General features: G+C 37.8%; 1 protein-coding gene across 3 annotated transcripts in view; it reads right to left on the reverse strand.

Moving 5' to 3' along the window:
- KNDC1 (kinase non-catalytic C-lobe domain containing 1) overlaps window positions 1-16,744 on the reverse strand; it is a 63,081-nt gene extending 46,337 nt beyond the window's left edge. For 2 of the 3 annotated variants that reach the window (XM_084526435.1, XM_084526434.1), the window contains exons 1-3: window positions 16,563-16,744; window positions 11,966-12,164; window positions 9,303-9,361 (exon numbers count right to left, since the gene is read on the reverse strand). In XM_084526435.1, the coding sequence (XP_084382561.1) occupies window positions 9,303-9,361; window positions 11,966-12,164; window positions 16,563-16,664 (360 nt within the window). In that variant the 5' untranslated portion in view covers window positions 16,665-16,744. Of the gene's footprint in view, window positions 1-8,535; window positions 8,651-9,302; window positions 9,362-11,965; window positions 12,165-16,562 lie in introns of all 3 variants that reach the window. The other variant, XM_084526436.1, reaches the window with a different exon arrangement.
- Window positions 16,745-17,196: the final 452 nt, after the last annotated feature.

Raw genomic sequence — 17,196 nt, forward strand, 5'->3', positions numbered from 1 at the left:
AAGACTTCTGTTCAATTTTATTTTTTGGCCCATCTCGTTCCATTTTCTTCTCCTTTAACTTACCAGAGTTTACAGTTCTTGCTAATTTATTTTTTTAGGACTTTGATTAAGGATTTTTAAAGCATAGCTTTTGACTTGCTTCTAATCATCTCCTTAGGTTGCCATATACAAGTCACTTTTCAGGTCTCTTGAGGTCTTCTTTGATAGGAGGTATTTTTATTTTTTATTTTTTAAAAGCATAATACTATAAGCTTACAGTAGTCTCCACGTTATCTGCAAACATGTTATTTTAACAGCTGTTTTGGTTTTCTATATGACTATATAAAACAGGTGACTGTTGTTCACAGACCAAGCTTCCAGTATCTATAGCAGTGATGGGTTTGAAAAATAATACTGTCAGTCCAGAACTACACTCAGAGAAAATATAAACTTTTCAACTGGACCTCAAAGTTTCAAGAGGCTGCTACTCTACCTACTGTAGTGAAGACAGATATATCGAGGTGCTTGAGCGGGTGCAGAGAAGGGCGACGAAGCTGGTGAGGGGCCTGGAGAACAAGTCCTACGAGGAGCGGCTGAGGGAGCTGGGCTTGTTCAGCCTGGAGAAGAGGAGGCTCAGGGGTGACCTTATCGCTCTTTTTAGGTACCTCAAGGGAGGCTGTAGCGAGGTGGGGGTTGGTCTGTTCTCCCACGTGCCTGGTGACAGGACGAGGGGGAATGGGCTTAAGTTGAGCCAGGGGAGGTTTTAGGTTAGATGTTAGGAAGAACTTCTTTACAGAAAGGGTTGTGAGGCATTGGAACAGGCTGCCCAGGGAAGTGGTGGAGTCACCATCCCTGGAAGTCTTCAAAAGACGCTTAGATGTAGAGCTTAGGGATATGGTTTAGTGGAGGGCTGTTAGTGTTAGGTTGGAGGTTGGACTCGATGACCTTGAGGTCTCTTCCAACCTAGAAATTCTGTGATTCTGTGATTCTGTGATATCTTGAGCTACTGTCAGTGACTGTTATAAACATCCATTTCACTTTAAGAAGTCACCCTAAGATAGATGAACAAAGACAGTAGCTGACAAATCTTAAACCAGGCTACATTCATGAAATTTCTCTTGCATTTGCAGGGTGATGATGCAAATTAAGAACATGTTTCTTATGCTTCCATCCCAGCTTCAGCCTCCTTTAATCACAAAGACCAGCACCCTAACCCTGATGAATAGCACTTCAATTGGCTACTTTCCTGCAGGACTGTGGAAGTGTAATAATAACAGGCAAGAGAAAGCATTACAGTAAAGCTTTGGAGACCCGAGAGGTTATATAACAAAAGCAAAAGCTATAAACATTTATCTTTAAAGCTTAAGAAATCTCATTGTTTAAGAAACTCCTTTTGAAATCCTGAGTTTCACATATCACAGTTCTCCTTATGATTTATCAGCCATTAACCTCTTTACTTTTAAGTTACCTGCCATAGGTAATTCATTTGTCATTTTACTAAACTAACACAATTTATTCCCTGTAGGCACAGAAACAAGAAAACCTGGGAAATTGTTATATGCATGCTGAGCAGACTACTTCCATCTTCTCTCAACTGCAAAAATACAAGATTTATTTTCATTGTATGGCAATGTCATTTGTAGTTATTGAAGTTTTGTTTAAACAATATTATTTTTTTCTTAAACTTAAGAGAAAATGCTTGCTGGTAAAATCTGTCAGCAAGATGAGTGATCCATTCACATAACGCCCTATTATGGTATGCTTATTTCACATTTTGGAACTAAATAACTGAAGGAGGATACCTCACTATAAGCCAATAAACTTGAACAATCCCCCAGTTCCCCTATCACGCCATGAACCAACACCAGGATTCTGGCACAAAGTAGTTGTCACCGTGCAGTAACCAGTTTGTTGCTCTTTTAAGTAATAATCTGAATAGATTCTTTCTAATTTTCTAGGAGGAATAAAGATCTTTAATGAACTGCAGATACAAAGAACTGGACAAACACTTCTGAACTTACCATACCACATAGTATCTTGGGAGACAACATTCAAAGAGCATCACTGCCTCTGATCTCAGACCTTGTTTATTCCCTTAAAACATGGATTTTCACACAACAGTTGTAGGTGACAGAAATGGCCAATGAGTAGGTAGCACTCATAGTATGTCAGGAAAGTAAACAGAGGAGGATAAACAGGGAGGCTTTTTTTTTTTTTTTTTTTTGAAGTTTCATAAGGGAATGTTTTCTGCAGAATTAAACCTTGCTCTTTCTTGTCTATTAGACAAGATGTATAGAACTGATGTATAATATGATATGACTTGAACTGTACAGCCTGCACACAAAGAAATTTACACTGGAAGTGTAACACATACACTACACTCACAGGCTTCTTCCAAAATGAAGAATTGATTAAATCAGCATCCCTAAATGAAGTGGCAACACCTGTTGCCTAATGACAACATATTGAGAGAAAGGAGCACCTGACTTTAGTAACTTGGTGAAAGGGCTCGGATGTTCAAGAATCCTGAAGCAAATATATACCAACAGGTTTAAACAAAACCTGCTCCAGTGGTCACCTGAGAAAGTCTAAGCCACTCACAATGGTCTTCCCAGGAGACAAGATCCTTAACTTTAAATGTATGTTCATTCTCAGTTGCTCTTTGAAATGCTGTAATTAAGGAAAATGATGCGTAGGTGGAAACCTTTTGTCATAATCCTGAAGGCTCTTTTAACTAAATCTAAAGCAGCCTAATGAGGTAACTATGACCATTCAACTCATAGTGAAGACTGAAATTGTTTCATAATCTCCAGATGAAATTTTGAGACTCTCTCTTCTGCCATCTAATTCTAGATCAACCAGTTTCTGAACTTTTCAGGAAGAAGGTATTTACAAATGTTCTCATACCCTGGTGAAGTGACACATATATAAATGGTTAAAAAAATTATATTCCCTGGAACAATAACAAATATTTAGTCTCCAGACACTAGCAGTTATCATGGATCTTTGTTTATGACCCAAATAACCATGTAAAACTGACATAGAATTCATGTGAGACATATTTTGACATCAAGTAATGACGGGGAATATTTTCGTAGGTCTTGTTGTCTTTAAGGACTCAGGCTTATACTTCAAAATGATTATAAAAGTCTGTTAAAGAGTAAATTATGGAAATAAGTGGTAAGTGCAATAGAAAGTTAAGTTATTGCTGATAGTAAGGACATTATAATGAGGTCTCCCCTGAGTCTTCTCTTACAGATAGATTAGCTTTAATAATGCCCACTTATAAGAACCTAATAAAGAAGAAACAAAGTACTGCTCATTTTCATTGAGCAGGGCATCTATACACTCCATTATTTTTCTTCTGAGGGCATTTCTCTGCCTATGAGACAGACTTCTACTGATGAAAATAGAAGTCTAAAAAGTTGCATTTCAGATTTAGAGACAATAGGCTCAAAAAACCTGTTAGAGAAGACCGATATGACAATTTTGCAAGCTCAACTTCAAAACTAACCAACTAGCTGTATGTTTTTTGAGGGTAATCAAGTTATACATTTTAAGGGATTCTATATATAACACTAACAAAAAAAAAAGACAGCTGTAAAAAAAATAAATCCTGTTGGTCTCACATTCCTTCTTTTGGTTAGCTCTTTGTGTAAAGCAACTAAAGGGTAATATTTGTTCATCATAAAGTTCCTGACTTTTCCTCAATTGGGCCAATGATGCAAAAGCAAGAGCAGGAAGATTTCATTTCCTCTTCTATAGCACAGCAGAAGCCCAGATAACCAAATAAAAGTAATTTATTTTTGTCACTGAAGGAAAAGACAGTTTTAAATAACATTCAGAAAAGAGAATGGTTTAGACTACAGGAAGAGAAAAGTTACCATTTGCTGATGAGAAGCCTTTCTGCTGTTACGAAGAATTAGTCTCTAAAGGAGACTACATGAGATTAAAGGAAGTAGAACGCAATAAAAAGTGCACAAGCTGTTTCAAAAGACTTATTTCCCCATCAGATAAAAACAAAACCAAAAAACCCTCCAGAAGAATAGGTAAAAAGTCTTTTTTTTTTTCCCTCCCCTCCCAGAGCTAAAGAAAGAACAGAACATAGCGATAATCTCATAGCATTCAAAGCCACTGCTTTAAAAGGCCAGGGAAGTGGCAAAAGCAAGACTTCCTTTATACCTTCTGCTGTTCTGATTTGTTGGAAAGAATGCTTTATAATTTAGAGAAGGACCAACAGCTGAGACCTGAGCAGTAATGATCAGCTATTGAGAAATACTACAGTACCAAACTGTCAGCTCAGTTTTCTTTAGTAGGACTGACATATACCCTGAACCTTATTTTATCTAGTCCCTAGACCAGTAGGTTTCATTAGGCATTTGAACCATGTGTTTATATGCTTATAAGAATATTTATACAGTATATAACAATCCAACTGCCTTTCCACATTTCATAGGAATAAGACACATTAATCTTAACTATTTACTTTTCAAAACCAAATCAAAATACTTAGTTTATTTTTCTTATTTGAATTAGTTGTACCGGTTTGCATAGAATTGGCTTTTGTTTAGTTTTAAGGTTGTTGAAATACTCAAAGGCTTTTCTTTTTTTTGACTAAATCACCTATAATCCACTGAGAACTGCAAGTCAACAGCTGTCAGATTCTAGCAGAGCCTGGCAGTGTTCAGCCTTTTCTAGTTCTGATTCTCTCCCAGCTGAGAGATCAGCATGCCCCACTTCTGCTATGATAGCAGAAAGCAAGAAGTTCTAGATGAGAAAACAACTGTGAACTTCACTTTCTTCCCATTCTCTATCCCATATTTCCCCATTCCCCCTTCAATGCAGTATTCAACTCCATATAATTTTGTCAGTTCTTTCATCCCTGAAAAACTTTAATCCTGCTGCGCACTGAGTTTTCAGAACTACTGTATTTTATCACCTCTAAATAATGGAAGAAGTCATTAAACAGGAGCATTATCCAGTCTGCTTTAGATATAAAAAAGACAGATGACTGAAAATTCACTGACTTCTGATAGACGTTCCCTAGAACAAGCAAAATTGAATAGCCATATTATTAAAAAGATTATAAATGCAAGTTCACACATGGCAGACATTAGTCCTTCATCTCACTGAAAACTCATGTCTTAGAAATGTGGGGTTCTGCATCAATGAACCTCTGTGTCAGACTCAATGGCAGTTTTGTGATACAGACAAATAGCTATTTGAAACTGGTTTGAGACAGCCAATGTTTTTAACCTGAGGCAAACTTCTGTTGTAGTGATAGTGATGGAACTAAGGCTATTAATGAACTCACCAATATTTAACTATTCCTGTTGTGCCTCCCATTGGTCAAACTTCACAAGTCTAACACTGTACTGCCCAGGGCAAAAAAAAAAAAAAAAAGAAAACCAAACCATTTTCATTACAAAAAGTTTGATTAAAGAAAAGGCTTTTCTATTTAGGAATCAAGACTCGGTATTAGTTTATACTGAAGCTGAATCATTTGCTAAGCAAAGAATATTGCCAATTTCAAAAGAAACCTCAAATATGTATTTTTGCATCTCAGTCTCTGTGCTTTTCTAAAAGAAAAAAAAAAGCTCACTTTATACTGCTCTCTACAACAACACACTAGTAGAGCATTACGTAATGTGAGGCTAGCCCTTTATACTCAGATGTTTATTTCTAGCTGACTTAGCTCAAGGTTCAGTGAAAACAAAAAAAGCAGTCAGTATTTGCTATAGCAAATTAGAGGAGAAGCAGAAAACAGATCTTTCCATCTGTGCAGTCAGATAATAGCTTCAGTCACCAGAAGATTTTTACCAAACCCAACCACATCGCATACCTGCATATGCATTAGTAATAAAAATGAAAAATATACTAAAATGTACTGTAGAGAAATCTACCTCTTGGAGTTACAGTATGAACTGTAACTCTAAAGTTTATCTCCTAGGAAATGAAGAAACATTTATCTCATTTGTCCTCCTACTTCCCTCCCTCTTTGCATCACCAACCCTTAACAGCACAGTTACTGGGGCACAACTGTAATAGCAACAGTATGTAAGGTTATAGCACAGTTAGAGGAAAATAATTAAAATGAACTTAACATCATTCTCTCTAAACAGTCGTTTTTGGTGTCAGGTATAGAATAGACAAGTCCTTGAAAAGCTAGGTTTTTTTTTTTTTTACTTTCCTACTATTAATGGTAACTGAAGTTGGTATTATTATCCTCCCTTGACAAACACAAAGCAGGTCAAGAAAAAAAGTGCAAGTCTAAAACAAACCATGTGAAATTAATCACTTTTCAGTCCTGTGCATTGGCCTGTGGACCAAGCTTTAGATCTCTTGTTATTCAAAATTCTCACAAGAAACTGAAATTTTTAATTGTGTTGTTTCAGGCACTAGGACAGCAATGCATTTTGTTTCCTGTGTGTGCTTATGAGTACCAGCTAAGTTTAGTAACTAATTAGACTGGAGTCACAATTCCATTAGAGGTCTGGATCAGTAATTCACAAAGGAGGAAACAAAACATCTCTTGTTGAAAAAACTGTAGCTTTATTTAAAAGATTTTAAGAGTTTGAAGAGGAAGAAGTCATCCAGTAGCTATACAAACCTCACTGTACACTTCCATTTTTTAACCCACAAAATAGGTCATGCTCAAATCAAGTAAAACCTCTGGCTGACAAGTATTTTAAATCTGCTGAGCTTTTGACACCAGAGTAACAGCTGTCACAGACCACAATGAAAATAATTAGTAGTTCCAATACTCATTTCTTCTCTTTATATTGAAATTGAATAGTTTCAATATAAACACTACTTTCCAATGATCTCAACAAAGCATACATGCAAAGCTGCAGAAACGATCCTCCAACAAAGTACAACTAAGCAAGGTCATTACCAAGGAAGGAGCAAGCAGTAACACAAGATTTCGTGCCTCTATAAGAAGTCCAGCTTATTGGTATAGTACAAAGAATCTTATAATACCATGAAAGCACAAGTGCCTAGAGTTTCCTCACAGAGGTGCATTTAGACAGACGTATTCCACTACTGCATAATAGAAGGTGAGGGGACAGGCAAAAGTATAAATACCTTTGAAAAACAGAAGAACTTGAAGTTTTAGCAGCAAGAAAAAAATAACTTGGAAAGACTACGATATTTTACAATATTGTAGAACTAGTGACATAAGGATTAACCTACTGCAGGTCTTAGAAGCTGCAAAAGCAAGTTGAGGTCAGTGTGGATCCCTGGCAAAATCTGATCAAGCACTTATATAAGTGAACCAAAATCTACAAGCAGCAGGAAGTAAAGCTTTGAAACTTCCATGAATGCCCAGAATACCCCAGCTGTCTGACAAGAGGCACACAAATTCCAGAGCAAAACAATACACCTCCTGCCTCAAAGGGAAAAGCACTGGCTTTTCAGTCTTGCGCATTGCACTAGCTTGGTCAATGGAAAACAGCTGAGGCAACAGGACAGTCCTGTAGCACTGGTCTTCTGCTTTGCAAGGCTCCTCAACTTGCTGAAGAAATACGGGAAGTGGACAGAAATCAGCATACCCAGCCCTTATCTCATTTCACAACAGACAAGAACAGGTTGTCACTGCTCCTCTTCCATTTAAATATATACCTTCAGGTACTTTCATCAACCTTCGCAAAGAAAGCAAGAGTCAATGTTCAGAGCCACTCCTGACTCAAAACTGCCTTCCTTGACTGTGTAATTGTTGTTTGTACTGTGCTTGGTATTAGGATTCAACGAGGCTTAACAGGCTTGTACGAACTGCCATAAGAGAAAATTTTAAAAATAAAAAATGAACCTGTATGCAGATGAGTTTTGCCCAAGAGGAATACAATGGCCTTGTATATCAGACAGAACTAAAGTTTCATGTGATTTTGTATTCCTACAGTCTTCCCAAATTCCCATTTCACTTTGTCCTTAGTCTTAAAATCTATTTCAGTACATCTATTTGCTACATACAATATCAGGGGTTCAGCAACTCCTAGATGCAGAGAAAGGGGGGAAAAAATGCAAGTTTTCCAGAGGAGTAAATAACTCCACAAATCTTTTAAGTGTCTTTGTCTTGAGTCTTAGAGACTTGTTGAGGGACAAAGCAGGGAGAACATATTTTCCCCAGAAGTTTTTAACTGCAGCTTCAGACGTATAACAAAAGCAAAGAAACAAAGAAATAGTCACCTTTGGGTCACTTTAGAACTTGCTTTTCTCAATCACATCTGCATGTAAAGACTACTGCGTTTTTTATGTTTACATAAAATGCCAGTTCCCTCCTAAAAACCCTCCCTGACCAACTCCCTAGCCCCAAGAAAAAACAAAACAAAACAAAACACACCAGCTTGGGAATGGGACAGGAAATTGAGTGAAAAAAAAATCAAATTCAAAATTCGATAGATGACCTATATAACTACATTAACAGCAACAGGAAAAATGTCACATCCCTGAACTTCAAAGACTTTGCTACTTCATATTCTGATTTTATTTCTCCTCTCCTCCGCCTTATCATTCTCATCATACTTGCAGTACTACACAATTCCAAGGTTCACTTACCCTTTTTCCCCTTAGGCAACACAGAGGATTATAAAAGTGACTATGAAGAAGAAAATTATGAAAAGTAGAAGGTTTTTGTGTTGAACAATGAAGACGCAGACTAAATTCTTCTATACTGTGAAGGACAATAATTCAAATGCTTTAATTAGCAACATGTTCTATCTAAAAATACATGCCACAAAAAATAATGTATTAAAAAAGCATAGATACTAAGCAAGTAAGCACTCTTGCAGTATGCAATGAGATGGTTGACTTGGGAGGCTAATGAATTAGTATAAACAATTTAAATCTAATTTAATTTAACAATGTAGAGCATTTGTGCATTGCGAAGCAACAGATAGTCATTTGTTTCTTCATTAAATCAAAGATAATACTGCTGATTACCCTTCCATGAATTATTTTACTGAAGAGGATAGGAAATAAATTTTATATTTAATCATAAAAGTTCATGGCTAGTCCCCAAACAAGCAAATATAACCAGTGAAGGATACCAGTGAACGTAATATAAACCAGCTGTGGTTTAAGACATGTTATACAGTCAAAATAGCTTCTCAGACTTTAACAGTCAGTGAACAAAATATTAATTTTCTGTAAAAACACTTAAGTTTATTTTTTATTTCTATAAAACACACACCATGTTCCTAAAACAGCAAAATTCATAATCTTTAAATGTGCTAGAATTGTACATTGAGAATGCTGAGCACTTGGTACTATGGAAATATTAAAGATGATTGAACCCCACTATTTACAGAAATTTATGAACTTGCCTCAAAAGTGTTACCGGTGATATCAAATTCTGGTGGAACAAAGGCACCCTCTGGATCATCTTTGAAAGGAAAAGGAAATGTATTAGATTAGAAATTAATAGTTGTATTAAAAAAAAAAAAAAACAAACTTGCATTATTAGTGTATAAGGCACATTCTTATCTGATATGAAAAACTGTATTTAGCAGTATTTTGGTTCACTCATATCTGATCTACAAAGAACTTGTCATTCATGTTTCTAGTACCATAAGTAAACTAAAATGCCATTTTCAAACTGTCCGTCAGAAGACACTATTTCCCAAAGCAATACATTTACCAAACCTAACTACTTCTTACATGTCTTCAAACCTTTATGCTTGGACCAAGTTACCAGCTTGTGTGGCTCAGCTGTGGCGTGTGTGTGTTAATTACATTAACAGTTGGAGGAAATACATCCCCCATTTGTGTGCTGCCTAGCAGAGAACTGAGCTACTGCAGCAGTCACTACTGACTGAAGAGACAGATGGAAGAAACTTCCTAAGAGAAACTGATGTTACATGCATGCTTGGATGCAGCAGCAATGTCCACACACTATGTGGACATCACATGAACCCAGTCAAAAACACTAAGGGATTAAAAAAGTGTCTGACTGAAAACAACTTTGTGTCTGTATTTTAGAAGTAAAATGCAAAACTCACGTTGTGAAGACAGTAAGCTCAGAAATATGGTAGAAGACTTGTTCTACATATTTATATATTACAGCTACCTTCTACCCCTTCTTTCCAGAGAACAGTTTAAAGGCTGTACAACTGTATAGTTTTTAATCACCAGTAAAGCTCACCATATTCTTTTATTATAAAGTTTAAAACAGAGATTTGCTTGATTTGAATAGACAAGAAGATATCAGAGCTATTGGACGTTTGTCACTTTCCTTAGCGCCACAGAACCTGCAGGAAGCAGAACTCTGCAAAAGCAGAGGTGACAGGCTGCTCATTTTTTTGTGCTGGCAAGCAAGTCCAGAGGTTATCATTTTCTTCTGGAAAATGAAATGCATAAGCAGCAACCATGAGGAAGCAAAAAAAGACAACTTCCAGAAGGGCCTATCTAGCAAACTGTAATCGTAACAATATTTGAGGGAAAGGGGAAGAGAAAAACCCAAGGGTACAGGGGAGGATGAAAATAGAATATACACAAGTTTTTGCATTTCTAGGAAAAACACAACTTTATTTAAACAGAACTAATGAAAAGTCATTAGAGACTAACATGACTTCAGAGAACAAAATTTTTGTATGTCATTTGCTTTGCATAGGAATTCTCATTATTCTCATTATTATATTCTCACATACTTTAAATACTTGAATAGGGCGAATTCCTGGATCAATTGTTTGCCAGCTATTAAATTGAACTAAAACATTATGAAGGAAGTAATTTTTTTCCTCCTTTCTAAGCTGCAAACAAAAAAATCTTAGATTAGGGTGTTTTTCACCCATTAGATTTACCCCCTTCAACAAGTTTTTTTTTTTTTAATGTCCTTATGAATACAAAGCCTACCCTTCCACCAAATTTCAAGTTATGAGCTCTTTAAACCAAAGGAAATTAATTCCATGCTACCCTTTTAATGTAGAACTAAAAGTTCAAATATATTTGAGTAATCTAACTGCAACACAAATACCACAATAATAATGAGAAAAAATGTTATATTTATGAACAGTATTTTGTTACATGCTTACTTGAAATACAATATTTAACTCTACAGAACGTAACTAATATTCATGTTGCAAAGTTATCTTTTTTCTAATGTGATCTATTTTTTTTTTTTTTTTTTTTACTAAACGAATAAACACTTAGATTTAAAAATAAGTTAGATTAAAGAAAACATAATAAATACCTGAATGGAGTATGTATGGTCTAAAAACAGTTCTTCTACATGCAAGATGGCATAATTTAAAAAAGACTACAAAATAAGAGCTTTTTTTGTTTGTTTCACAACATTCCTAGCAGGCTCAAGACAAAGATGTTTGAGATGCATCATGTGAAATGTGAAAAACAATATGGGCTTTTTTTTTTGTCTACACTGATATCAGAAGCCATATTTGAAGTTAAGCCTTTCTCCCCCCCCTTAATTAATCTCTTACCATACCTGAAGATCTTACATGCTACTGCATAATGGTATTTAACACTTTAAAATCATCCTCCAGTCATTCACTAACCTTGTTGAATTTAAAATCACAACTCAAAAATATTCAAGAGAATTTTCCTTTCTAGCAGCAAACATCACTAAAATTCCCCATCCTCTATGGCCACAACCATCAAGATACACAGTGTCAGATTTTTCCAGAAATACAACACAACCATAAAATGAAAAGAACTAGAAGAGGCAAAACCAAGAATGTGCTTTGCAAAAGTAAAGACATAGGTACCTAGATACAGCAACACATAACCAGTGTTCAAAATGGAAATACTGGATAAATATTTTAAAATAACTGGGAAGAGTCTTCTAATCAAGCTCATAAAAGCCTATCAATCACAAAACTAAGCATATAATTTCATACTATATTAACCCATTTAAAGTTTTTTTTTTTCTTTAATTACAAGTCTGAAGAATAAAATATAATGCTTTCCTACAGCCTCTCAGAATGAGTTTCCACAGTTTTAAAATAAATTGCCTGGAAACACAAATACTTACCACTGAGTTGTTCCATGAAGCATACATTGCCATTGGTGTTAAAAGCCAGTGTGTCAGGAGTGATGCAGAGTGTCTGGAAGATTGCAGAATGGGCAATGCTCTTCAGAGAATGGCAACACTCCAGGCAGATTGCCCAAATATCTTGCTCAGTAAGACAGCTATCCCGCAGTGACAAAATATCAGCAAGGGACACATTCTCCTGCCAAGACACGAATTCATAAATTACTTCGCATTTCATGACATTACTTTGAGTATCATAGATTACATTTGACACAATTGGCTACAACTAATGTTTCCAGCAACTTCTCAGACTTTCTAGGACAGCAATTAACACCCTGAGAACACAAAGAGAATGATGTTGCTCTTACAGTTTGTCTCAAAGAGGCATACTTAACCTGAACAAAGGTATCACAGTATGTTAACACCAAAAAGAGACTTACTAGGGAGTTATGTAAACACCGCATCAAAGTTAGGGAAACACACCATTCAGAGGTAAAAGCAGTGAGACTAAATCAAAATATTTTGTTTAATCCATGTCTCTCTTAAATTCTCCCAGGTGCCCCTGGATAAACTACTTTTAAATTCTCTTCACAGCAGTTTTCCCTAACAGTGAACAAGTACCCTCTAAACTGGCATGTCTTAAAAATGATGCTGTTGTGAAGTTTAGTGGTCTAGACCATTTAATAAAGCCTCAAAAGTCAAAATTCCTGCAGGAAAAGTGTTCTTTGACTTAAAATAGAAACATTTTAGTTGTCATAGACTTCTCCATTATTCCCAATGCTCTTGTGATCAAAACAGCATACAGACTTGTTTCTAAATTACTACCTGAAACTGTATCTCAGCTTCATTTGACCATTTCATTACAGCAAGGCTATAAAAAGTTTGTTTAAAATAAATAAATAAATAAAAATGCAGCTCAAATGTAGCTCTTCTGGTAAAGACATTCAGAAATAATGCAAGCAGCTGAGCATTTTTTGTCCGTTTTTAGAATACTAATACGTTACCTGTAGCTACAGAAGTAAAGTTTCCATGAATTTAAAGGCATGACAAAAGCATAAAAACAATCAAAACGCCAATTCCATCAGTAAAAAAAAAAATAAGCAAACAGAAAAATGGAAATATCTACAGAAGCTACTTAGTAGCAAAGCTATACCATTATTAACTATGTTATTTGTCATTAAATTATAAATAGTAATTAAGATTAAAGACTATACTTCTGAATGATAAGTATACCTTGAATTGAAGACAAACGCTCATTACTTAGAACACAGAAAATAAACTCTCCCTTGGTCAGCAAAATAGCATGAGATATTCTAGAGTTCTGAAATGGAAACTGAGTTCTAGTGGTTTAAAGTTTTAATCCTGGAGACAAACTTGAAAAATACAGTTATAACTTAATTTATGTACCTCATTACTGGACAATGTCAATAAGATCTGGATTACCATTTACAGATGGGGTAACAGTTTGTTAGCGTGTCTTTTGGAGAATAAAGTACTACATTCACCACATTCTTTAAAAAAAAAAAAGAAAAAAAAAGCCAATCCTTAGTCCAAAATTTTGGTTTTCAGTCTAAAGTATAATACTTAATATTTATAAGAAAAAAAAAAAACAAAAAAAAAAACACATGCTTTGTGAACCTTAACTTCTAGATTAAATACTGTAATTTTTGCCAAATTTTACAGGGGGATTGGTTCACTAATGGCTGTTATTATCATAATGCTTTCAAGCACTAATCACAGACCCTCAACCCTCAGAGTTCAGTCCTATATAACAAGGAAGAGCCAAAAACCCACACAACTCAGGTACGTGAAAAAACAGATCTCTTTTTCTCTGCGCTGTGCTCAGAACCTTACGTGCAACACTGCCATCAGATTTTGAGGATGGATGAGGAAACTTTGCACATCTTTATGAGAAACTTCTGTCAAGCATGAAGGCAGCACAGAGGTTCTTATATGTGAAAACATAAGCACATGACAAGGAGCTGGACCACAAGTCATAAGGCTTTGAAGCTGATCAAGCTGAAAGGATGCGGACAAGCTTGGGACAGGATGACAAACTGCTTATCATAACTTCATGGAAAAAAAAAAAAAATCTGTGATCAAAGCAATGAACCAGTAATTATTTTTAATTTTTAATGTTTCTAGGATCGTCCAAGCTGGATACCTAGGTGACATGACTACATTTGCCAAAACTGCAATGAATGTTTCATTAATCAAGATGCAAAAACAGGAGTCTCAGCTGTGCATATGGACAAGAATGGCTTATTTTAGAGATACTATAATAAACACCTAACAACTGCAAACTTTAAGACAGCCTCAATGTCAAGGTGCAGTCATGATCAGGACTTGACTTCCTTTTGAGTCAAGCTTTCAGGTTGAGCTCTAGAGATGATACTGATCATCAGCAATGATACATGTAGTTTAAACATACAAAACCATCTTTGTTTTGGGGACTAAATGAAGGATGACGAACTCATGTCAAACAAATTTATCTTCCTTCCAGGTAAAGAGAAAGTTAGGTAAAACAAAACAAAGCAATAAAGAAAGCTGAGCTCACGTTCAGTGGCTTTCATCAGCAATGGATGTATGGGTGAAGATTAGAAAACAAAAACAAACCAAAAACAAAGCAAAACAACAACAATTAAAAGGCAAACAACCATTCAAGAAACCTTTGTCCTTCCAAGAAGGAAGGTTTCAGGACATGAAGTTATTTATTTTATGGAAACTGTATTTCTCAAATGGCCGCACTATCTTGATCTACTGCAGCAAAGCAGCACCTGTTAGAGAATGAGGGATTGAAAATACTGAGACGTGTATTTGTTTTAAGACCATAACAAAGCACTTTTTGGCAAGCTGGAGCTTCTGGAAAGCCATGACTGCAACATTTTGGTCCACTGAAGATTTACAGGAAAACTAGAGTCTTTGTTACGTAGAGACAGAAGCCTTCCTCACTTGCCTCATGATCAGCAGAAGATACCTGAAAAAGCTATTTACCGTATGATAACTAGGATAAGTTAGCTGTTCAGACATATTTTAATATAATATTTTAATTACTCCCTTTAGATTTCAGTTTTCCCTTGTATTTTCTTCAAAAAATATAAAACACAGTTTAGTAGTATATGTAATAAAGCAGAGAAAAGTGGAAGAGAAAAAATAATTGGCCACAGACAGCTTCTTAAAAAAAATAAATCAAGGAGTTTTAGACCAAGAGAGTCTTGGTAAATAAATATATTTTAAATACATCATTCCCCCTATTTCCTATTCATTTGCTCAGGCAGCATCCAGCTTCACATGTTGGCTTCTATAAACCACATACATCAGACACTGGCCTCACCACGTAAAGCAACGAGAAGCACAGGCTCTAGTCAGTGACTAAGCATCTAAGTAGGCACCTCAGCATTCACAGCTTTCTGGCACCTTTTTGTCAACATAGTTTATACAAATTTCAAAACAATCTATTCTAGAGTCACGGATAATACAGCAAACGTCATTCAGTACATTCATCAGATTTGAAGAAGGTCATGTTTGTTTTCTCAACAAGAATATTGAAAATATTCCTGTACCTGGAGTAATTAAACAGAAGGGGCTGGTGGGAATCTACAATCAAAGTATATGTTAAGCAGCTGAGAGAAATGGGCTCAGGTCTTCCTCCTACAGAAGGAAGATTTGACCCTCAGCCTTCTCCCATCCTGAGTAAATACTCAGTATTTGTATTGAAGTATTTAAGCTTATGTGTAAAGGGGAGGCCACTGCCACCTGCCTTCTGTATTTTGCATGTGCCAGTCTGAAAGGGCCTACTACACTGAGTACTACAGATGATGAAGGAAGAGTACACATTTGACTTATAAGAGTGAACTCTGGATTAAGACTAGAAAAGTCAGTTAATACCAGAAGGGTGAAACTACTGAGCCATTAGATGGCTTATGGAGGTTGGAAGGGACTTCTCATTTTCAAACACACATTCCTGGGGTTCTTGAAACACCAAATAAGCAAGACTACAAGGAAGCAACTCACATACGGTTCTCCAAACTTTGACTTCAGAGTTTACACAACTTACCATTTCATCCAAACATTCACTGAGGGGTAAGGAACATGTCATTGTGGAAGCAAGCAGGAGCGCAAAAAAAAAAAAAAAAAAAAAAAAAAAAGCAAGCGCAAAACAAAACACGTCCAGATAAATTTGATTACAGAACCAGACTTAGCTACAGGTTATTTGGCACAATAAAGATTTAAAAGATTTTTTTTTTCTCCTGACAAAGGCCTTTTTACAAAGGGCAATAAGAAATGACTGTATGAATATCAAGCTGGTGGCCACTGGAAATACTTTTGCCCATTTAATAAATTGCTATTTATTAGGTACTATAAGGAAACACTTCACAACTGCAGAGCTACCCCACGGCCGCAACAGGGATTACGAGGCACCCCATCCTGGAGGACCATGACTTTGCCGTTGTGTGCACAAGGTGGATGGGGATGGACCAAGCCCAGCTGGGCTCACCGGGCAGGAGGGAGCCGCGATGGGCACAGCAGCACTTACAGCCGTGTCTGCGGTGCCCCCGGCCCCGCCGTGGGGCTGCCCCCACCCTGCCACACTCACCTCGTCCTCCAGCAGCGTCGGCAGAGGCTCGAAGTCGTAGCAGGTCACCTCCTCCTCCTCCTCCTCATAAAACCCATCCTCCGCAGCGCCCACGGCCTCCATTCCGCCCGGGGAGGGAGCAGAGGCTTCGCCTTCTCAGCCCCGCCGCGCACCCAGAGCACGGCCCCCACCGTGGCACATCCCCACGCCCGCCTGCGGGCTGCCCCCGGCGGCGACCCCCGCGGCGCCGCGCTCGCCCGCCCGCTTTAACCCCTTCTCGTCCCGGCGGGGCCCGGCCGCGGGGCGCCCCCTGCCTCTCCCTTCGGCCCGCTGCCGCCGCCCGCCTAAGCCCTCGGCTGGGGCAGTGCTGCCATGGCAACGCGGCCCGCCGCCGCCTCACTGCGGCGACTCCCGCCCCTCCTGCGGCGGCGCCCGCCTCGCCCTCCGCCCCGCCGCGACCCGGGACGACACCGGGCACCGGCCACCGATGCCGGCGAGTCCTCCGGAGCACCGTGCTCCGCGGTTGCGGCGAGCTCTCGGAGACAGAGCGGCGGCGTTGCGGTGGGCCCTGAGGGGCGCGCCCGCCGCAGTGCCCGCTGCGGCCGCCCGGGGCGAGCGGGTGCCGGGACCGGTCCCCGGGCGGAGGGCGAGGGGC

The sequence above is a fragment of the Aythya ferina genome (assembly GCF_964211825.1).
Source record: "Aythya ferina genome assembly, chromosome: 7".
Lineage (NCBI taxonomy): Eukaryota > Metazoa > Chordata > Aves > Anseriformes > Anatidae > Aythya > Aythya ferina.